This window comes from Mytilus californianus, unplaced genomic scaffold, assembly GCF_021869535.1.
Source record: "Mytilus californianus isolate M0D057914Y unplaced genomic scaffold, xbMytCali1.0.p SCAF_1, whole genome shotgun sequence".
NCBI lineage: Eukaryota > Metazoa > Mollusca > Bivalvia > Mytilida > Mytilidae > Mytilus > Mytilus californianus.
The window spans coordinates 49,390,194-49,414,896 of NW_026262581.1; the positions used below are offsets into that span (position 1 = coordinate 49,390,194).

Here is a 24,703-nt window from a genome sequence, read left to right on the forward strand (position 1 = left end):
TAAATTACTGATCCATGAAATGAGGTTGAGGCCAAGTGAACCCTATCTGATAGACACAAAGACCTTGTAAGAATCCCATATACCAAATACAGTTATCCTATTACTCATAATAAGTGACTTGTCCTTAATCTTATTTTTATGGTTCAGCTACTGCTTGAAAAAAATGTATAGTTTTTTGTCATGTGAAATTAGATGTATGAAAGACAGAAACTTCCTAACATAAGATATCTGCATGCAAGTTATGAAGCATCCAAGTCTTCAACCTTCTGAAATAAAAAGCTTTATATAATTGGTTTTGCTGCACAGCAATGGATTTTGTTGATATGTTTTTCTTGAATTTCTCCAGTGATGTGCATAGCCAGTAATAAATAGAGGTCGGAAAATGAGGAATTTATTCCAATAGCAAAATTTCAGACAAATTTTACACCAAACTCCTAAGGCCTGATGTTTTAATCATATCAAGAAGGAAAAGATAACACTGTATGGTAATTCTGTTTTATTGGTAGTTTTTTCATGACATTATTACAATTTACCAGAACTATACCCAGAAGCATCCTTGTGGAGGATGTGCCAAATACTGAAGAGTTCAATTTCTCAATGTTTGCAGGGGAGGTACTTTTTGTTATGCTAGATTCTGCACTGATTTCACAGAGCAGAAGATGAAATACACCAACTCTTTGGAGACCAATATTATTTCATTTTCATATTTTAACTTGTTTAAAACTGGAAAAAAAATTGAAAGCATTTACTAGTAATCAAGCAAAAGTTGACAGAGAAAATTTCATCTTATACCACAAATTCATTAAAAAATTAAAAAACATTTGATAGGGCCATTTAGTAGAACTGCAACTAGAAAAACATGAAACTAATATTTTCCAAATTTTTCTTTTTCAAAGTTCTAGAAGGCTTCAAATTTCTCCAAATCTTTCTAGAATTCATAGTTATTGGGGTGAAAACCTTGCTTTTTAAGAACTGGAAAATTGATTAAAAAAATTTTTAAATTTTCAAACGTATTTACTTGCAGTCAAAACCATTAAGTAAAATGGTCTGAAAAAAACCCCATACATTACAGTACATCAAATACATTTGACTTTCTTCTTGGAAGATATGGGGTCTTCCTTAGTATGTATTACAGGCAAAGAATAAGGAATAATATTTCATATATAATGATATATTTACATAACAATTTTTATTCCAGAAACTAATTTATAGAAGATTTTATACTGGTACATCTGTATTGTACTGTGACAAACTGGTGCGCACCATATTCAATTGTCTATTTCTGGTGTACATTTTTGGTTTACTTGTGTTGTTGGCTTGCTCTCTTGATGAAACTAAGCTCAAGGTCATTAGTCTTGTTAATACTAGATATGTACTAAGTGAGTTAACCAGCAGATATGCCATGTATACCCATTCATTAATATATAAATTATACATAAATATTCATTCATCTTTTTATAAGTATAAAACCAGAAATATATTTTCAACATATATTTTAATCATTATTCAAGTTGTCTAATTTAAGTTTGCCTATGAAAGGTATTTTAAAGTTTCCAATATATAATATGTTGTCATGTTCAAATCCTTCTCCTGCAGCAGGTATCACTTGAGCTGTGGGATCGTGTAAACTAGATATTATGTTACCATTGTTATCATACTCCAGTATTATGGAATGTTTAGGAATAAATACATCAAACAAAGCCAATGGTGTGACCTAGAAAGTAAATAATAAGTTATAACACAATATCTCAGGGTTTATACTATGGAATCATTAATAATCATGAAATTTTTCAAGGATTTCATGGTTAAGGAAAAACAAATAAGAATCCTCACAATTACAAATTATTAGTTAAATAAAGAAATAAATAAAGAACTGCTGAACCACCCCTCCTAAGTTTTGTGCTGGTAGAGTTCCTTTATTAGTTAGTTTTATAGGAGCAAATACTGAAACGACATCATCAGGAGCCCTCAAATTTTTTTCTCTAACAATGAAAATGAATAATAACCAAAATAAACGAAACCACAATATAGGTTGAATCAGAAATAGAGATCACTGCTGTCACTTTCTATACCTAAATTTTCTTCTTGTTTGAAAAATTCATAAACGTTCTGTCTATATTTTAGAATTGAGCTAATATCAACAAAACGTTGTTTAATGACTGATGAATTTTACACCCTAGTAGTTTCATCTGAATTTCTAAATGTTAATATACTACTTTTATCAGACTTCCCACAAAAACTAACGCAGATTCTTTCAAATAACCACTTTTGAATGATAAGCAAAAGAAAGGCAATAGTTAGCATCATATCTTATCTTAATAGTTAATCTTCTCTTTTCATCTTTTATTATAGAACAACCTAAATGTTTGGTATATATAAATTGATATGCTTCCTATAACTAGTTCAGATTTTATATTCATACAGACTACTGTTAACCTTCTTATATCTTTTTTTCACATTATACGTGTACTTCACACGATTACAAAAGTAAGTATGCATTGAACCTTAAGGAGACGTAAATTGCTTAACTTTCAATATTTCATTTACAGATATAAATAGTAAGACATAAATCACCTTTGCAATAAACTTTTTTAAGGTAGGATATGGCCCTACTAAATCTAGGAATGGACCTAATCGGCTGATGCCTTCATATCGTACTGCTCCTAGTCCAACATAAAAGTTACCATGGCTATTCAGCTTAATATTGTCTGCATATCCAGGTAAATTTTCTGCAAAGATATCTGACTGTCCAGCTTTTGGTCCTTTCAGGTAATATCTGAAAAATAAAATCATTGGATAAGATTAAATTTATAATACAGTACTGTTTTCAGATTAGAGTTAACTACAGTTCCTAAATAAAAATTCCATTATTATCTCGTCTTTCCTAATGAATCTGGCAACTGGATAAGACAAATTACATACCAATGATAATGTAGAGCTATAGTTTAATTTAGTTGGGTATTACTGTAAACTAACTTACTTTTGTGAGTAGGAAATTATTGCAAATATAAATAGTATAAATATTATCAAACTTGAATCTTCTGTAATATACAGTTGTAAAACTACAAAAATAAATTGCTTTGAAGTCCACTAGAAAGGGCTAAAAGCAAAAAAGTATTTGACAAATTAAGTTGTAATGAAAGTATTTAAGTCAATTAGAACATAAGTGTCTGCATAGAAATCTTGATTTTAAATACCAATTCATCTTGTAAAATTGAATGTATAAACTTATTAATCCCTTTACAGGTTTAGGCAGAAATAAAAATACTTTTGACTTGAAAAAGTAATCTCATCACATTCATATCTATCTAATAAATAAATTTATATTTAAAAAATTAAAAAAATTAACAATATGCAAGTACACTTTCAATTTACATTGGATTTTTTTCAGGGACAGGGGTTAGCAAAATACAATATAAAATAAACTTTGAGAGAATTCTGCAAAGCTTATTAGGCAAGGGACTTTATTTTTATTTGATTATTCGGGGGTTAGCGCGAACGCAGTCCCCCACACTAAAAAATTGCGTACCCGAGATGCCCACATTTGGGGCATTCGCAAGCTTCAGCCTATCCGAAGTGCAATGGAAAGGCCTCGACCTGGGGAGACCGCCTTTTTGATCACGGTGCTCCCTGTACCAGGTAAGTATGCTAGTGATCAGAAATTTTTAACATTTCAATGAGCAAATTATTTCAACACAGGAGGTGTCAGATACAAATTTTATGATTGCATTTGTTTTGTAAAGAACAATAATTACATAAAACTATTGTCAAATTTTTATAGCTTATATGTTAATAATATAATAGATAAGTGGCTTTTATCACAGACACTTTTTATAAGCTGTATTATTGATTTTAGTCAGAATTGTAAAAACAGCTAGATCTCAATAACGACAACTCTGTACAGGTAAATTGTGTATACTATCTGCTATATCTATTATATATAGTTCATCATAAGTGGTATTTAATTCTATTACTGGTAAGTGTTGTTGTCTAAAAATAAACACAAGTATCTACTTTATTCAAATATTAAAAAAGGTCAAGCGTCAATATTTTGTTGAACGAAACTCATCAAAATAATAGAGACATCTGAAAGTATATTATTACATAAAAATAAAAAAAATCTCTTCTTCAAATGGCTTAAAAATGTACTAATAATAGTAATATTAAACAAAAAGATACCTCTAAAAACTGAATAATTCATTGAAATCTGATGATGATAATTCTAATAATGTGCGATGGAACTATTAAATAAAAAATACATATTCTGCCAAATACATAAAATATCTATCTTGAAACAGAAGGAGGAGTTGATAATGCAAATTTAACAAAAAATTACTAAGTTCTTATGACCATACAAATTGGAAAATACAAAAAAAATAAGATCTGAACACCTTTGGTATATGAACAAAATTCAACATCAGAAAATTTCTAGTTGGAAAACTGTGACCAATTGTTTATAATTTGCACTTTTGTACCAAACAAGAATTTCAATATATTTTACCAAAGTTTACCAACACTATGTTTTGAATTTCATGCTTATATACAAGTCTGTAAGGAGAAATGTGTTCAATAAGGGTACATATATATTTAATTAATTAATTGTGTTCCAATGTCCCTAACTGCAGCACATATCTCATCTATCCATTCCTTTTCAACATGTTCAAGTACAAAGATCATTCAAGTTTCCAGGCCATTGTTCATATAAAAATCTTTGTGAAAATTTTCATAAAAATCGGACAAGAAATGTAGATTAGAAAGTACTTACAATGTGATTATCCAAAAAAATTTGACAAGAGATGTACACATGAGAACACTTCCAATATTTTTTTTTTTATATAATTAACTTTTCCAAGTGGCAAAACTCATATAAAAATAATCGATCAGCACTGATAATTGAACTCATCTAAGACGTTGCTGATATGAAACATTGATGTAAATTCATAAAAATCCCACAAGAAATATACACATGAGAGCTCTTAAAAGAAAGGATGGACAGAATGACACCCACCAGGTATTTCTATGTCCTCCAGACTGTTGCACAGACCCATTGACAACAAATATTCATTGCTTCTTTCTAAACAGTGACATTTTTATAACATTTACCTACGTAATAGACAGATGTTCATTTCTGATATCACAATAAAACTTCCATCAGCTGAGATGGCCACACCATTAGGTAAATACATGTTATCCATGAGAAGTTTTAATTCACCTGTGTCAGGATTGTATCTTAGAAACCTTCCAGTGTTTCTCAACTCCATTACCTGAAAAAATAAAAGTTTTGTCTCAGCAACTTATAAAAGATTCAACTAAAGTACAAAAATGGTTCTCAAATTATTCCTCAACAGATGTAAATTGAGTTAAGGTTATTTCCCTTTGGGTCAGGTGAGCTAAAAATGAGTGCTTTTTGTGTTAGAATTAAATTATGTACATGAAACATTTGCTTCTGACATTAAGGAACAATTGATCACCAAGATAATTATCAATCTGATCATGAAGAATCAACTTAGTTCATTATAAACTGTTAACACACAGATATGTCTTGCCTATTTGTTATTTTGATAATGCAAATGTTGAAATTAAAATAGCAATACTTTAACATATAAGTTATGCAAATATACAAAGTCAATGAACCTTGACTAAAGGTACAGGGCTAAACAATCTCCATGGAAATGAGATGTGCCAATGCTAATACAACTGCATACCATTGTCATACCATTGTTTTTTCATAAGTTGTTCCCTTTAAACAGACCTAAACACAAACATTAACTTGGGTAACTATGTAAAAGTTTCAAAGTCAATGAACCAAAATGAGGGGACGGGGTTATATATTCTCCATGGAAATGAAACATTGGCATTTGCTTACCAAATATCACTGACTTAACATTAGTGGTTCATCTTAAACTGACCTAATTACAAACTAATAGACCATGACTGAGGGTTAAGGACCAAATATTCTCAATGGAAATGAGATGTGCTGATACTTATACAACTGCATACCAATTATCATTGATCTAACACTAACAGTTCCCCTTAAACTGACCTAATCACAAACTAATACATGAAAACTATGCAAAAGTTTCAAAGTCAATAGACCTTGACTGAGGGGGCGGGGCCAAATAATCTCCATGGAAATGAGATGTGCCAATGCTAATACAACTGCATACCAAATATCATTGACCTACCACTAGTGGTTCACAATAAACTAGACCTAATCACAAACTAATACATTGTTTACGCCGCTGCCGCCGGGAACAGCATACCTTTGTCTCGCTTTTTGACTCTGTCAAGACGAGACAAAAATGAAGCTATATTATCATTCTTTATTTAATTCCTTATAGCTACAATTACCTCGTATCTGTAATTCCTTCTATCCCATTTAGTACTGGAATCTGTGAAGTATACCATTCCTTCACTGTCAATATCTAAACCATTTAGGAATTTGAATGGGATGTTATCAAAGCCTGAAAATGAATCATATGAAATTTTACAGATTTCATAAAAACAGGCAGAGGGTTGAGTGCTCACAAACATGTTTAACATGCTTAACCCGGCCACATTCTATTTGTGCCTGTCCCAAGTGAGGAGCCTGTAGTTCAGTGGTTGTCGTTGGTTCCTGTCAGTCATATTTGTTCTTTGTTCATTGTTTTGTTATGGCCGTTAGTTTTCTCAATTGAATTGTTTCATATTTTTTTTATGTCAGGACCTTTTATAGCTGACTTTACAGTATGGGTTTTTCTCATTGTTGAAGACCGTAGGTCTGCCTATAATTGCTTACATCCACATCATTTGAACTTTGGTGGATTGTAGTCTCATTGGCAATCATACCTCATCTCCTTATTTTTATATTTGGGAAAATGTTCTTTTTTTCATAATAGCAAACATATTTCTTCAGAGGTGCAAGTTATAAATTGCTGTAACAGAAATTTTATGTTACCAATAGGAAAGTTCCAGGATAGATGCTGTTTCATTATAGAGATTGCAAAAGTTATAGCACGTAGCATTTTTCTATGCACATGCTTAGTTTTTACAAAGGCGATTTAGCAAATGTAACAATATAAATAGATTTCCACTTTTAAGGTATAGAACAACTAATTCGAGCCCTATCAGAAAGAACATACAAGAAAGTAGTACATATTTTAAACAAAATAGTTCCTACGCATAGCTGTAACTTTGCCAATAAGTAAAATATTTAGGTAATTTTGGTATCAAATAAAAGCTTAAGGACTTGGGATCACTGTAGAACCCTTGTTGAAAGTTTATTTTGAATAATAAAAAAATATATATGAAATTAAAATAGGATGGCACATTTGCCCTGTTGTTCAGATCAGAAGTACTTGTTTTTGTACTACCAAACTTCTGTGAACCACTGTGATCATATATGCAATTAAAGGTATTTTGATTTTTTCAGCACAAGTCAGGATAAGGTATAGTTTTGACATGAAATGACTGCAACTTATTTTTGAACTTAAGACAAAGCAGCCATTGATACTTGACATTGCAGAATTTAACATAGAAAGCAATGGGGTTATGAATTAGTGGTTTTATTCCTTAAAAGTTGACCATGCTGTTCTATTTTGACTCCCTCGCCCCAATGAAAACCTACCATAAGGTGACATCATCCATATAATGATGTTTTCATGCAGACGATGTTGTATTGATCCCAACATTGAATAGATTTCTGACGTTATGAGTAAAATGAAATCGGACACAATAAAACAGACTTTCTCAAAACCAAAGTATCAATAACTAGAGGCTCTAAAGAGCCTGTGTCGCTCACCTGCATCTTCAACAATGGTTTTTTTTAGTAAAAAAAATCATCATTAAAGGGGAATAAGTCTATTAAGAGTTAACTGATAATTTCAGGCATGTTGACATATTTGTAGATCTTATCCTGCTGAATTTTTTTCTTTTCAAAGTTTCTTTTTATCTATCATAGTTTTCAAGATAATAGGCAAAAAATGCATAAAAATGTAAAAAATATCACTTAAGGGCAATAACTTCAATAAGGAGTCGACTAGCTATTTCAGTTATGTTTTTGACTTTTTTGTAGATCTTGTCTTGCTGATCATTTTTCTCTTCAAAGTTTCTATCTATCTATTATAGTTTTTAAGATAATAGGCAATAATGCAAAACTAGAGGCTCTCAAGAGCCTGTGTCGCTCACCTGTATTTACTGATGCTTTGGAAATCATGTAAAATAAGGTTAAAATCATAATTAATAGTATTAGATATTAGATATTATAATGATATCTAAGATAATAACAAAAAATTGCAAAATTTTTGTAAAATTACTAACTCAGGGGCAGCAACCCAACAACGGGTTGTAGGATATCTGATGAACATTTTTGCCACCTGTCAGATTTGCTCTAAATGCTTTAGTTTCAGAGATATAAACCAAAAACTGCATTTTACCCCTATGTTCTATTTTTAACCAAGTCGGCCATGATGGTTGGAAGGCGGGGTCATTGGACAAATTTTTTAAACTAGATACCCTAATAAAGATTATGGCCAAGTATGGTTAAATTTGTCTCAGTAGTTTCAGAGAAGAAGATTTTTGTAAAAGATTACAAAAATTTACAAAAAATTGTTAAAAAATGACTATTAAGGGCAATAACTCCTAAAGGGGTCGACTGACAATTTTGGTCATCGCAACTTATTTGTAGACCTTACTTTGCTGAACATTATTGCTGTTTACAGTTTATCTCTATCTATAATAATATTCAAGATAATTACCAAAAACTGCAAAATTTCCTTAAAATTACCAATTCAGGGGCAGCAACCCAACAACAGCTTGTCAGATTTGTCTGAAAATTTCAGGGCAGATAGATCTTGACCTAATAATCAGTTTTACCCTATGTCAAATTTACTCTAAATGCTTTGGTTTCAGAGAAATAAGCCAAAATCTACATTTTACCCCTATGTTCTATTTTTAGCCATGGCGGCCATCTTGGTTGGTTGGCGGGGTCATCGGACACATTTTTTAAACTAGATACCCTTATGATGATTGTGGCCAAGTTTGGTAAAATTTGGCCCAGTGGTTTCAGAGGAGAAGATTTTTGTAAAAAGCGAAGGACGACGGACGACGACGACGCTGCCGCCGACGACGGACGCCAATTGATGAGAAAAGCTCACTTGGCCCTGTGGGCCAGGTGAGCTAAAAATTGGTAAAAATCGTCATTAAAGGGCAATAACTTTACTACGGAGTCGTTTCTTTCATTTTGGTCATGTTGACTCATTTGTAGATCTTGTCTTGCTGATAATGTTTTGCTTTCTTAACTCTCTATTATAATTTTCAAGAAAATAGGCAAAAGTTTTAAAATTTTGTCATTTAAGGGCAATAACTACTATAAGAAGTCACCTGACAAATTTGACTTAAACGGACAATAGATGGAGCTCAACATTCTGAACAATATTGACCATGTTAGAATTTCTCTTTTTTTAGTGGTTTTTGAAATAAAAGGCAAAACTTGAATTTTACCCCTATGTTCTATTTATAGCATTTTTTCCAAAATAATAGGCAAAACTTGCATTTTACCCCTATGTTCAATTTTTAGCCATGTCGCCCATCTTGGTTGACAGGTGAGGTCATCAGACACATTTTTTAAACTAGATTCCCTATTTATGATTGTGGCCAAGTTTGGTTAAATTTGTCCCAGTCATATCAGAGGAGAAGATTTTGTAAAAGTTAATGGAAGACAAGGGATGACGTTGGACGACAATGATGAGAAACACTAAAAAGAATACACTGATCATACTTAAAATACATATCAGTATGATTTTAAATTTGAAATACCTATCACAATTTGTTGTTTTTCCTCATCATTTTTTCTAAATGATCAGATAACTGTCAGCAAGATTTAAAGCCCTTGAACTCTAGTTCATGAATTAGTACTCAACTCTCCTCTTCTTGTGGTCCAGATGTGGATCAGAAATATTTCATTAAGGAGGAGGGGGTCTGGATGGGAAATGGTTTCTCTAGGTAAAATTGGTTCCAACAACACAAATCCTTCCCTCCGCATCTGCCAATGTGGTCATTTAGGTATTTCAGGCCATTACAGCAGTTCTTACTTTACTTTTAATTTATTTATCCCCATTTACAAACCATTGCTGACAGATTGAAACTAGAGGCTCTAAAGAGACTAAGTCGCTCACCTGCATCTTCAACAATAGCCATGTTTTGGTAACAAATCACCATGAAAGGGCAATAACTCTATAAAGAGTTAACTGACAATTTCAGTCATGTTGACATATTTGTAGATCTTATCCTGCTGATCATTTTTGCTTTTCAAAGATTCTACATATATTTGTACACTTTTCAAGATAATAGGCAAAAAAAATTATAAAAACATCTAACAGGGAAATAATTCCAAAACTAGTCGACTAAGAATTTCAACCATGTCTTAATTGTAGATCTTGTCTTGCTGATCATTTTTGCTAAATAAAGTTTCTATCTATCTACTGTAAATTCGGAAATTATTGCGAGGTTTTTATTATTGCGAAATATGCGACAGGGTTGTAATCGCAATAATTTAAACTTGCATTTTGAATTTTTTTATATGAAAGAAGGGGGATTTTTCTCAGTATCACAAAAACAATAATCGCATTTTGGTCTAAAATGACAAAATCGCAATAATGAATGCATGCAATAATTTCTGAATTTACAGTATTCAAAATTTCAAAATAATAGGCGTTAATGCAAAAAATTGGGAAAAGAGCTCCAATAATGAGATCTCTGAATATTTCAGCCATGATTATTTCTTTGTAGATCTTGTCTTGCTAATAATTTTTCCTTGTAAAAATTTATCTGTATCTATTGTAGACAAAACTGAAAACAAAAGATAAAATTTGATATTTAAGAGCTATAACTCCTATAAGAAGTCATCTGATAATTTTGACATAAATAAACAGCAGGTAGTTCTCAATATTCTCAATGTTTTTGCTTCTGTCAGACTTTCTCTATTCATAGTGGTTTTCAAGATAAAGGACAAACCTTGCATTTTACCCCTATGTTCTATTTTCAGCCTTGTCAGCCTGGTGATCTTGGTTGAAAGACTTGGTCATTGGACACATTTTTGTTGAGCCTTCGACTTTAGTTGAAAAAGCGAGACATAGCCATCCTACATTCCGTTGGCGTCGTTGTCGTCGGCAGCGTCCACAAATATTCACTCTGTGGTTAAAGTTTTTGAAATTTTAATAACTTTCTTAAACTATCCTGGATTTCTACCAAACTTGGACAGAAGCTTGTTTATGATCATAAGATAGTATCCAGCAGTAAATTTTGTAAAACTAAAATTCCATTTTTTCCGTATTTTACTTATAAATGGACTTAGTTTTTCTGCCCGGAAATATTACATTCACTCTGTGGTTAAAGTTTTTAAAATTTTAATAACTTTCTTAAACCATCCTGGGTTTCTACCAAACTTGGACAGAAGCTTGTTAATGATCATAAGATAGTATCCAGAAGTAAATTTTGTAAAAAAAAAAAATCCATTTTTTCCTTATTTTACTTTTAAATGGACTTAGATTTTCTGCCAGGAAACAACACGTTCACTCTGTGGTTAAAGTTTTTAAAATTTTAATAACTTTCTTATACTATTTTGGATTTGTACCAAACTTGGACAGAAGCTTGTTTATGATCAAATGCTAGTATCTAGAAGGAAATTTTGTTTTCTTCCAGTTAACATTACATTCAGTCTGCAGTTAAAGTTTTTAAACATTTATTAGATTCATAAACTATCCTGGATTTTTACCAAACTTGGACAGAAGCTTCTTACAATCAAAAGATAGTACTGTAAATTCAGAAATTATTGCGTGCATTTATTATTGCGAATTTTGTAGAAAGGACTAAAATGCGAGATTAATTATTGCGATTTCAGAAAAATGTACATACAGTTATATGTATCAGATATAAGAATGCGAGTTCTTATTAATGCGATACTCTTTCAGTCGCATTATTCGCATTAATAAAAACCTCGCATTAATTTCTGAATTTACAGTATCAAGAGGAATATTTTTATTGATTTACTTCCTCATTTTTGTTGAGCCTGCGATTGACAGAAAAAGTAGGCAAGACACTGGGTTCCATGGAACCCGTACGAATTTTTTAAATTAGATACCCCAATAATGATTGTGGCCAAGTTTGGTTAAATTTTGTAAAGGTTTAACAGAAGACGACGACGTACAACAATTGATGAGACAAGCTGAGCTAAAAAGTACATTCTCAATGGGAAACCACAATATGAATGGCAAAAGAACATACACAAACCTTTAGCACTAGATACCAGTAGCTTCTTCTCCCCTGTTTCTACAGAAACTTTATATAGTCCTGTATAAGAGTCAAGAACCAGTAAATCACCATTCTTGTCAATCTTCATTCCCTTAGGTCTGCCACATATTGGTTCCAATTGGAATGATCCTGGAAAAGAGGAAAAGATTATCATTTTTCAAATCTTAAATTTCATTTATTAATACTAAGTAGTGTATGACTATGTCTGTAATTTGAAGAAAATTTTTATTTTGTGTGATCTTGACTTTTGGTCTCCTCTTCAGGCTTCTCAAATAGATTTGAAGTACACAAAATACCTGGGATATGCTCGATAAAAACATTAGAAATTGTTTTTAGCAATGAGGTTTAAAGAGTAGACTGCCTATTGCCAGTCATTGACGTTTTGAGAAGCCTGCACTTTTACAATGACAGCCTGAAATTCAAGGAAAATAGCTTTTTTGGAACAAGTACAAACATAACTTGAATTGCTCTTCAACTTTGTACTTTATTTGGCCTTTTAGCTTTTTTGATTTGAGTATCACTGATGAGTCTTTTGTAGACAAAACATGTCAAGTTCAAAATTATAAGCCTGGTATCTTTGATGAGTTTCTTTTCTAATAGTGAACTTACCCTTTTCAATCAATTCTCCATGTCATTTCCAAATTTTTTTTATTACTTAGATTTATAATGCAAGCTGGATTATCCTATTTTAGAAAGTACTAAGAATTATATAAAATCCATACTTAAGGAAACATTTCAAATAGTTTTCAAGTAGCAGATACTAGTTTTAAAAATAAATACCATTTTAGTAAACATTTTGGCTTAAAAATGCCATGTCGGGTTGTTGTCTCTTAGACATATTCCCCATTTCCATTCTCAATTTCATAAATGAAAAAGTCCGTGAAACTGTTTCATCGTCTTTGGCATCTTAACAATGTGACGTCATAGGTATACTCCCGATGTAAAACATAAACACTAGACATATTTAACTTTTCACAGGTTTCTGAATGGTTTAAAGAAAATTTTGAGGCACAAAATGTGACTTTTTTTTTATTTTTTGAGAAATTACATACCAAAAACATTCAGAATTAAAGAACCTTAGTGAGCGCGCTCACATACCCCACGTCCCCACATTGTCACTGGAGAAATAAAATAACTGTAAGAAAAAAAAATGAATAAGAAAAAGAAATTGAATCATAATTTCCTGTTGATATGCACATCTGCATAGTATGTCCTTATTATCTAAAAAGGTTTCATGAAATTCTGTTGTGTGGTTTCAGAGGAGTTGCGATGACAAACTGTTGCAGTAGTATATTGAAGCAAATAAGTTCAAAGGGGTGTAACTCCTACAAAAAAAATTGAATCGTAATTTCCTGTTGATATGCACATCTGCATAGTATGTCCTTATTATCTAAAAAGGTTTCATGAAATTCTGTTGTGTGGTTTCAGAGGAGTTGCGATGACAAACTGTTGCAGTAGTATATTGAAGCAAATAAGTTCAAAGGGGCGTAACTCCTACAAAAATAAAATGCTTCGCTGGGGCGCAGCTTGATACGACCGCAGAGGTCGAACCCTGAACAGTTGGGGCAAGTATGGACACAAAATTCAAGCTTGATACAGCTATGACTTTGGATTGTCATTAAATATTTGACACAGCATAGGTTTCTGACACAGGATGAATGTGGTGTAAGAACTGGAAAAAATTTAATTTACCTATTATGGTGGAATATCCATAAACTAAATTGTTTGTTAATTTCAATATATCAAAGAATATGTAGAATTCAATGTTTGATGTAATGTAATAAAGTTGAAATTTGGACCGTTTTTGTTCAATGTGGACCAATTTGGTAACATGTATAAATAATCAAAAATCTAAATACATGAGAGCCCATTTAAATACATCATAAAGGTATTAAAATAGAAAGTGACATCATAGTCATGGCTAAAAATAAACAAAAATCCTTAATCAGCAACATTTAAAGTAATATCTAAAAATAAAATTCCTTTGTAACCATAAAAGCCCATTTAAATACATCATAAAGATATTAAAATAGAAAATGACATCATAGTCATGGCTAAACATAGCAAAAAACCCTTAATCAGCATCATTTAACAGTAATATCTAAAAATGGAAATTACATCACAAAGGTATTAAAATAGAAAATGACATCATAGTCATGGCTAAAAATAAACAAAATCCTTAATCAGCATCAGCAACATTTTATAGTAATATCTAAAAATAAAATTCCTTTGTAACCATAAAAGCCCATTTAAATACATCATAACAGATATTAAAATAGAAAATGACATCATAGTCATGGCTAAACATAGCAAAAACCTTAATCAGCATCATTTAACAGTAATATCTAAAAATAAAAATTTCTTTGCAACCATAAAAGTAAAATAGAAAATGACATCATAATCATAGCTAAAAATAAACAAAAATTTTTTTTATTGGCAAATTTTAAATGGAGTTTATTATACTAAAACAATAAATTTGCAACCATAAACATGATAAAACCCCATTTAAACACATCATAAAAGTATTAAATAATTCAACTACATCATAAGGCTATAAAAATAGAAAATGACTTCATAGTCAAGGCTAAAGGTAAACAAAAAACCTTCATCAGCAAAATTTTATATTGGCAAATTTCCAATGAAGTTTATTACACTAAAATTGTTGGCAAATTTCCAATGCATTTATTAACAATAAAGTTATTGGCAAATTTCCAATTTACATAATTTAAAAGCAGTGTAGATGAGATATTTAAATGAGTTTGAATTACCAACCTTACACTGCTTTTAAATAATGTTCTTTACTCAATTATTTGTCTATTAAAATGGAAACCCTTGTTTTTTAACCTTTTTCCCCCTTATTCCTTAAACATTAGAGCCATAACCCCCCCCCAAGCCAATTATTACTTTCCAATGTAACCTAAATTTCCAATATACATAATTTTAAATTTCAATTCCTCATGATATATAACCGTATCATTATATTTTCTTTCATATATAAATCTGAAACAACCATCTTTAAATGGAAAATTTTAAAGAAAAAAAAAGGAAAAAAAAAAATCCTTCCCCCCACACATTTTTTCAACCCCCTTTTGATTCATCATCCCCCACCTCAATCACAACCTTCAATTTGTGGTATGGTACATTGCAATACAATTTCACAGAGATCCATACACTTGAACACAAGTTTTTGTTGCAAACTAAAAAAATTCCTTATTTTCGACCAATATTTGGCCCCTTATTCATAAATGTTTGAGCAATTAACCCCAAAACTCAATTCCTACTTTCCCTTCGTGATAAAAAATTACTAACTTAAAATGTAAATTTTAAACAAAAAAAAAAGGGAAAAAAAAAATTACCCCTTTTTTGACCCCCGCCCCCCTTATGATTCATCACCCCCACCCCCCTTTCCCCCCAAACCAAGCTCAATAACAGCCTTGCCTTTGTGGTATGGTACCTTGTAATACAATTTTAGAGAGATCCATACACTTGAACACAAGTTATTGTCTAGAAACTAAAAAATGCTTATATTAAACCCCTTTTTAGGCCCCTTATTACTAAACGTTTTGGGCAATTACCACAACACTCAATTCCAGCTTTCCCTTTGTAAAATGGAACCTTATAGTAAAATTTCAGAAAGATCCATACACTTACACACAAGTTATTGTCATGAAACTAGAAAAATGCTTGTTTTTTGCCCCCTTTTGGCCCCTTATTCCTAAAATTTTGAGGCAATTAACCCCAAAATCAATCCCAGCATTGACCCTTTGTGATATGGAATCTTGTGGTACAATGTCAAAGAGATCCATATGCTAACACACAAGTTATGTCTGGAAGTTACAAAAATGCTTATTTTCGGCCCCTTTTTGGCCCCTAATTCCTTAACTGTTGGTACCATAACCCCCAAAATCATTCCCACCTTCCTATTGTGGTATTGAACCTTATGGTAAAATTTCATAGAGATCCATTCACTTAAACTAAAGTTAGAGTGCGAAAACCATTGTGTATTCGGACGACGAGGCCGGACAACGACGACGACGACGACGACGACGACGCCAACGTCATACCAATATACGACCTCAAAATTTTTTTAGCGGTCGTATAAAAATTGAATCGTAATTTCCTGTCGATATGCACATCTGCATAGTACGTCCTTATCATCTAAAAAGGTTTCATGAAATTCTGTTGTGTGGTTTCAGAGGAGTTGCGATGACAAACTGTTGCAGTAGTATATTGAAGCAAATAAGTTCAAAGGGGCGTAACTCCTACAAAAAAAATTGAATCGTAATTTTCTGTCGATATGCACATCTGCATAGTATGTCCTTATTATCTAAAAAGGTTTCATGAAATTCTGTTGTGTGGTTTGAGAGGAGTTGCGATGACAAGAAACAGGACTGACGGAATGAAGGACTGACGGACGGACAGACAGACGGATGGATGGGTCAAAAACATTATACCCTCCGCAACCCGTTGCGTGGGGTATAATTAAAAATGATGGCTTTCCTTAGTTACGGACTGGTAGAACGTGGAATCTAATCCTTCATATTTGTCAATGTCTAATGAAAATTATCGTGCCATCAGAATTGCATTAGAATGCTGCATTGATAGCAGGTTGTTGTTATTAAATTTTGTTCACATTTAGATATCTACATTAAGCTTGAACCACAAAATCTAGGAAATTGAAAACTTTTAAAAGTGAAGTCTTTTCATAGTAAACAGCAAGAAAAATTATGTGTTTGGTAAAGTGCAGTTTACATTTTTATCATATATTCTTTAAAAATATTTCTAATGCATCAATTAATATTTGATCAACTTTCAAGTTTTAGCTAGAAGTTAATCTGAAGATATTTATTCTCTATCAGGCATCTATTAAACCACTATTCTTTACTTTCAATAATTTAAGAATCATCTACTCAGAGTTTAATTATTTTCTTATAGCTTTCCTTTACCCGAATTGTTTTTTTTTCTTTACTTTTAAGAATTGATTGTCACAGCTTCAATTTTAGGGTTTTACATTTTTTCAGTTGAATTCAGTCATTTCTATGTTAATGTTTTAGGACACTATAACAAATGGCTCAAAAATGGTTGTACAAACAAACATGTATGAATATATATAATAGAACACTTTTCTGCTGTTAAAAATATCGATTTATAAATAGATTACCACATTCAGGCAATTTCTTTCCAAATCTTGTAATCTCCCAAATGTCATTTCCTTTAAAGCCAACAACTCTACCATCAGCAAGTCCAGTGAATATTGTACCTGTAATATTCAAATGCAAAATTGAAAAAAACCAAGCCAGCTGTCCATGACTAGTAATTGAAATACAAACTTATTTTCCATTAAGACAAAGTGGAAACTTTTGACACAATAAACTCCTATTCTAAAAAAAATGTTAATACAAAAGTACAAAACGAAACTTCTGCAAAAAGTTGCAAAATTAGTGGGTTATGTGGCCATTTACTTCTATTTTGATTTTACAGGGGATAGCGCGAACGCAGTCCCCCACACTAAAAAATTGCGTACCCGAGATGCCCACATTTGGGGCATTCGCAGGCTTCAGCCAAACCAGAGTGCAATGGAAAGGCCTCAACCTGGGGAGACCGCCTTTTTGATCACGGTACTCCCTGTACCAGGTAAGTATGCTTGAGCAAATGTACTTAAACTTTTTGAATCAGAACATTACTTTTCTCACACAAGGTGATCGATAAAAATTGAAAAACTGCAATTATTGTTCAATTAAAAAACCAATAAAAAATACAGAATCATTGAACACATCCTTTACCTATCTTAAAGATTTATGGATAATTCAATTCTTAAAATAACTCATTATTATTCCTGTAATATTGATTTAAACAAGAAAATGTACAATATAAGTAACGACAACTCAACAAGTAAATTGTGTATGTTTATCTCACACATGGTTTAACCTTGGGGATGTTTTGAACAACGTGTCATAAACAGATTACCACTTCATTGAATTAAATTAGCTTTATATATAAAAACAAAAGTGCACACGCTGAAATGTCTCGCCTGCTTTACTGACCATTGATTTTATGTTGAAATTCTGAAAGATAAAGGTTTTACTTAAAGCATTACAGAAACTTATCATTTTTAAGAATCTATGACAATGAGGTCACAGTCAGATAAATTATGTCAGACAGACACCTAACAATTTTTTTATACACCAAATATAGTTGACCTATAGTGTATGCTAATTGAAAAACAGACCAAAACACAAAAACTTATCATTGACCAATGAACCATAAATATGAGGTCAAGGTCAGATGATACCTGCCAGACTGACATGTGCACCTAACATTTATTCCATACACCAAATATAGCTGACATATTGCTATTAGTATTTGAAAAACAGACCAAAATACAAAAACTTAACATTGACCATTGAACCATAAAAAAAACGTCAAGGTCAGATGATACTTTCCAGACAGACATGTACACCTTACCATCATTCCATACACCAAATATAGTTGACCTATTGCTTATAGTACTTGAAAAACAGACAAAAACACAAAAAATTAACATTGACCAATGAACCATGAAAATGATGTCAAGGTCAGATGATACCTGCAAGACAGACTTGTACACCATACAATCATTCCTTACACCAAATATAGTTGACCTATTGCAATTGCTAATAGTACTTGAAAAACAGACCAAAACACAAAAACTTAACATTGACCAATGAACCATGAAAATGAGGTCAAGCTCGGATGAAACCTGTGAGACTGACATGTACCAATTACAATCAATCCATACACCAAATTTAGTTGACCTACTGCCTATAGTATTTGAAAAACGTACCTAATCACGTTACTTTAACCTTGATCACTGATCCATTAAATGAGATCAAGGTCAGGTGAACTCTGTCTGACGTACATGTAGACATTGCAAGGAACCCATATACCAAATATACCGTATATCAGGTTTTTTTCGCGTGTGGTTAATTTTCACTTTGTTTGCGGCACCTAAAGAAACGCAAAAATTTGACCCTGCGTAAATTTCAGTGCATATTCCAAGATGTATGGATGTTTGAGTATTTTTGTGTTGTTCGACAGATCACAGGAATATGCAAACTTAATTAAGATCTCTGTTTTCATAATAATTAATTGGCTAACCATACCTTTTGACAACACAGCAATCAGTGACATGTTAAAAATGTTAATTAAAGACGTTCTATTTATTGGTGTCAATACCCAAACATTTTGCATGTAATGTAAAAATAAAATAAATCACATTTACACGGATATGTGTATACTAGTCATGATCAAAACCTTCAACTTTCATCATACTCCAATGTAAACATTTTACATTCCTTGACAGTGTATTTTCGTTTGTAGTACATTTGTGTACTCATATTTATTTGATATAGATTAACTGTTAAATGATTTAGTTTATGTTTTTTACAACTTTAACAATACTATACACAGTGTAAAATTAACCTGTCCATTTTGTCATCAAATCGTGAAAAAAAGCTGATGCAAAAAAAAAACGATACATGGTACTTATTCTATTACTCATAATAAGTGAGAAATTCACATGACAAAAAACCTCAAATTTTTTTTCAAGGAGTTGCTGAACCATGAAAATGAGGTCAAGGAAAATGGACATATGTTGGACGGAAACTTAATAACATAGGTATATATGAAGCATCCAGGTCTTTTACCGTCTGGAATTAAAGCTTTATACAAGTAATTTACGCTGCCTCCCCAGGATAGTAATACCTATGTCTCGCATACTGTGACAAAATCGCAGGCGATACAAAAAACTTATATCTGTATTTCAAATCTGTAAGATTTTTTTTCTTTCCCTACAAACCCTTTTAAAAATATCTTCATACATATATCATCTGTAAGTTAATTGTTCCTTAACTCTATTTATTATGATTTTACCCGGCAATACTTAAAAAAAGAATTGCAGTAAAATCGTTTTCTAACACTTCAACAAAAAGATATTGTTATAATTATCTGAAGGATGCATTTTTAAAGATCAATAGTATAATATAAGAACCCATAAACTTTTACTGTATATTTTCATATTTTCTCAGCATCATATTTCCACCTGGAACAGGGGTGTCTCAACATACAACTTTGGGTACAGACCTCTGGCTGAGGTTTGAAAACCATCCCCCATTCAGTTATAGTGGTTTGCGAAAATCCCTACATGGGGTTTAAAAACCACCCCCATTCGTATATAGTGGTTTGCGAAATCTCTACCCATTCATATATTTCATAGAAAAATCATAACCCATTGATATTATTTTCCAGCTATCAGAAATACAATCTATGACATCTTTGGATATAAACCACATGGGATCATTCATATTATTTAACAATAAAATGCTTCGCTGAGCGCAGCCTGATAAGACCGCAGAGGTCAACCCTGAACGGTTGGGGCAAATTTGGATATAATATTCAAGCTTGATACTGTCTGAATTTTGATTGTGATCAAATTTTTGACATAATATAGGTTTCTGACACAAAATTAATGTGGTAAAAGATCTTACAAATCTATTGCGCAATACTGTGCAAATGAAGATTACTTCTTGAAACTTTTACAAAATTTGAAATTTAAAAATTTTAAAAAAAAATATGAATTCCTTAAAAAAATTGGAACCCCCCCTTGCAACTTTTGGAATCCCCCTTAGAACAATTACCCCAAGACTCGATCCAATTCTTTCCTTTGTAGTATGGAACCTTGTAGTACAATTTCAGAGAGATCCATACACATCTAACACAAGTTATTGTTTGGAAACTAGAATAATGCATGTTTTTGGCCCCTTAAATTCCTACATGTTTGAGGCAATTACCCCTTAACTCAATCCCAGCCTTCCCTTTGTGATATGGAACCTTATGGTACAATATCAGAGAGATCCATACACTTACACACAAGTTATTGTCCGGAAACTACAAACATTGTTGTTTTTGGCCCCTTTTAGGCCCTTAATTCCTAAACTGTTTGCCACATACCCCCTAATATGAATCCCAACCTTCTACTTAACAATTGCCAATGATAAATCATAATAAGCTTAAGTTTACAAATTAAATATTCAAAAGAAATATTATGCATAAAGCATAAGTAAAAAAATAATATAAAATAAGATTCATTTTTCCATCTAAAATATCCTAAATATGGATAATTCATTATCAACATTTTTTTCTGTGGTATTCAAGGAGGACTGCATGATATTTTGGATGTGTTACAATCCCTCTGAAAATTCTCATTAACAATTGCAGGGGAATTTGTATCATCAATGATTAGCAAATGAATTATGCAAATTACAATATAATTGACTTTGCTTAAAAGGTGATTTCCGCAAAATATTAAGGGAAAAGACTTCATTTATATTTGATTATTCGGGGGTTAGCGCGAACGCAGTCCCCCACACTAAAAAATTGCGTACCCGAGATGCCCACATTTGGGGCATTCGCAAGCTTCAGCCTATCCGAAGTGCAATGGAAAGGCCTCGACCTGGGGAGACCGCCTTTTTGATCACGGTGCTCCCTGTACCAGGTAAGTATGCTTCAATGTAAAAATTTTAATCTTATAAATAATCAAATTATTTTATCACACAAGGTGTCAGATGAAAATTAAAAAACTGCAATGATAATTTAGTTACTCACAAATCAAAATATATAGAACTATATATGCATTCAATATAAAATTTAAGATATAATGGATTATTTGTCTTTTTTTTAAAACTCATTGTTAATGTTGTAATATTGATTTTAACAGGAAAATGTAAAAGATTAGTAACGACAACTCCACAGGTAAATATCATGTATGGTTTAATTTTAGTGGTATGTTTATCTGTTTATCTCATGTATTGTTTAGCCACTGGGGATATTTTGATAAATAATTTGTCATAAAAAATAATTAATAACTGTTACATTGAAAAGAGGTAACACACAAGTTATTGTCCGGAAACTACAAACATTGTTGTTTTTGGCCCCTTTTAGGCCCTTAATTCCTAAACTGTTTGCCACATACCCCCTAATATGAATCCCAACCTTCTACTTTCACATAAAACTAACTTTTTTCAAAAAAATATTGAGGGGTCATTTCTGGTTGGAATTTTTAGTTAACTAGACACCACTAGAAGTAAAATTGTCACTGGCTTATTTGTTTATTTGGTTATGTTTTTTTCTTGCAATGCATTATGAATTTCTGAAGATATTAACATGCACAAGTATCATTTTTTTCTCAAGAAATTAGCTATATAATTCAACCAAATTAAGTTGTAAAAAAAAAAACCATTAAAGTTCATATCAGGTGAAAAAAAAAATTATAACCAAATGAAAGAAAAAAATTGAGACAATTCGGCGTTTTTTAACACCTGGTTTATTAAGTTCTAACCATATTAAAATGCCTGCAAAATGATTTTTCAAAAAAATGTGTTTTTATATAAAAGATACCAAAAACATGAAGAATACTTATGACCATGAACTGATATGTTTCAAACATAAATAAAGTACACAATTTCAAACATTTGTACCTGATAATATATACATATATTTATCATGTTAATATGTAAATACCCTGCATTTTACAACAAATATTTTTTTTTTTTTTAAAAGTACATATAAATTTTCTGATACACCTGTGTGTTAAAACTTGCAAGTAAACCAATAATTTTTTTTCTTGATGAATAATTTAAGTAGTACAACAGTATGTGCTTGCATCAAAAATAACACCATCTGGTGTGAACAAACAAACAAATAATGCTACTCATTGCCACTATTTTGTTTCTGATATTTCAATTAAATATATAGACCACATTCATCAAGAATTGGTTAAATGTATTATTGTTACCCATTTAAAATGGGATAGTTTATTTTGGTTAAGTTGTCTGGTGAAGTTGTGCTATAAGTCAATTTCATTTGAAATTATCATTCCAAAAAAAATAATTCGTAATTTAATAGTTATATCAATGGGATAGCATCCAAGTTCTCCATAAAATCAGAAACCAGACATATTCCCATCTAATTTCAATAATAAATTGAGAGGGTCTTTTTTTTCACTTTTAAGGTATTTCAACATTTAATTTAGATAGTTTTTTAATGTATTACACCTATATTAATTATCTTAGATGCTAAGACAAATACATAATTATATTCATTGAAAATTACACCCAATAGGATTGATTTGATTTTGATTTTTGGTGTTTTAACGCCACTTTTAAGCACCTCTTTTGGGCTATTTCGTGGCGGTCAGTTTTTATTGGTGGAGGAAGCTGGAGTGCCCAGAGAAAACCATGACCTTCCATAGGAAAACTGACAATCCTAGTCAATTAAGATTGGAGTCGAGTGCACCCGCACGAGCGGGGTTCAAACTCACAACCTCAGTGTTGACTGGCTAGTGATTACAGTAGTAAATACTTAGACCACTCGGCTACCGAGGCCACTCCCAATAAGATTGATAATTTCATACTCGTTGAAAATTTTGTTTTTTTTAAATGAACTAACTTTAAACAAGATGTACTGTGAGCTCATTAAGTATATCCCAACCCTCATCCTTTAGTTGATTCTTTTTGGCAGTAACTACACAAAGGAGTATGTTTGGAACGGGCCCTAATTGAGGGTGTGGATGGTGGTTTACAGAGTAGAGAATCATTAGCAAAAAATATAAAGAATAGAGAAATATGGCCTTAAAAAATAAAGAATAGAGAATAATGAGGTGCTAAAATTAAAAGAATAGAGAATAATGGGCAAAAAGTATAAAGAATCAAGAAATATGACTTAAAATTAAAGAATACAGAAACAATGGACCCCCCATCCAGACTCTCATAATTGGCCTTAAATATTAAAGTCCGTTGTTTGAAGATAGAAGGAGTTTCAAGTTGATGAAAAGATATGTACAAAAGTGAAATTGAAATATTTTTTAGCAGGTTTTCTTATCAGGTGTTAATATTACAGCACAATGTCAAAATTAGAGATTTCGATGAAAGGAGTAACTTCGGTACGGGCCATATTTGGCCCTGAATATTAAGTCCATAGTTTGAAGATAAAAAACAAAATTTGACAAATCGTTGTGAATTCTATTGAATTTAGGCCTCTGAAACATAGAGCGTAGGCTTAGACAAACTAAATCTTAAGATCAGATATGTAAAGTGCTATAAAAAAACATGTTAATTTAAATGATCTTTGTTGTCCACACATGAACTCTATGTTTCCAGTCTAAAATATCAATGGAAATTTACCAGTTTTCTTAAATTTTCATAGAAAATCAAAATGTGTGCTAAATGTTATGTACTGAAAATAATGCAAATATGTAAATTTTCAAAAACAAGGCATATTTCCTTCCTAGTCATTGTTCTATAAACAGGGATTCAATGTAATATTAGTCAATAAATCCTAATTTGAAAGTTTGGTAAGAAATAGGGGCCATTTAAAGGCC

The 24,703-nt window shown here is 31.6% G+C and overlaps 1 protein-coding gene and 3 non-coding genes across 4 annotated transcripts in view; all 4 read right to left on the minus strand.

Annotated features, from left to right (window-relative positions):
* Window positions 1-1,375: 1,375 nt before the first annotated feature.
* The window catches only part of LOC127720299 (adipocyte plasma membrane-associated protein-like), a 40,687-nt gene continuing 17,359 nt past the window's right edge, over window positions 1,376-24,703 (minus strand). The window contains exons 4-9 of the mRNA XM_052226841.1: window positions 17,450-17,548; window positions 12,268-12,417; window positions 6,352-6,464; window positions 5,104-5,264; window positions 2,575-2,776; window positions 1,376-1,714 (exon numbers count right to left, since the gene is read on the minus strand). Of these exons, the coding sequence (XP_052082801.1) occupies window positions 1,496-1,714; window positions 2,575-2,776; window positions 5,104-5,264; window positions 6,352-6,464; window positions 12,268-12,417; window positions 17,450-17,548 (944 nt within the window). The 3' untranslated portion in view covers window positions 1,376-1,495. The remainder of the gene's footprint in view (window positions 1,715-2,574; window positions 2,777-5,103; window positions 5,265-6,351; window positions 6,465-12,267; window positions 12,418-17,449; window positions 17,549-24,703) is intronic.
* LOC127716701 (U1 spliceosomal RNA) lies at window positions 3,484-3,647 on the minus strand. Its single transcript, XR_007989087.1, has one exon. It is a non-coding gene; the product is annotated as a U1 spliceosomal RNA (small nuclear RNA).
* On the minus strand, window positions 17,767-17,930 carry LOC127716695 (U1 spliceosomal RNA). The gene has a single exon (XR_007989084.1). It is a non-coding gene; the product is annotated as a U1 spliceosomal RNA (small nuclear RNA).
* Window positions 21,665-21,828, minus strand: LOC127716704 (U1 spliceosomal RNA). Its single transcript, XR_007989088.1, has one exon. It is a non-coding gene; the product is annotated as a U1 spliceosomal RNA (small nuclear RNA).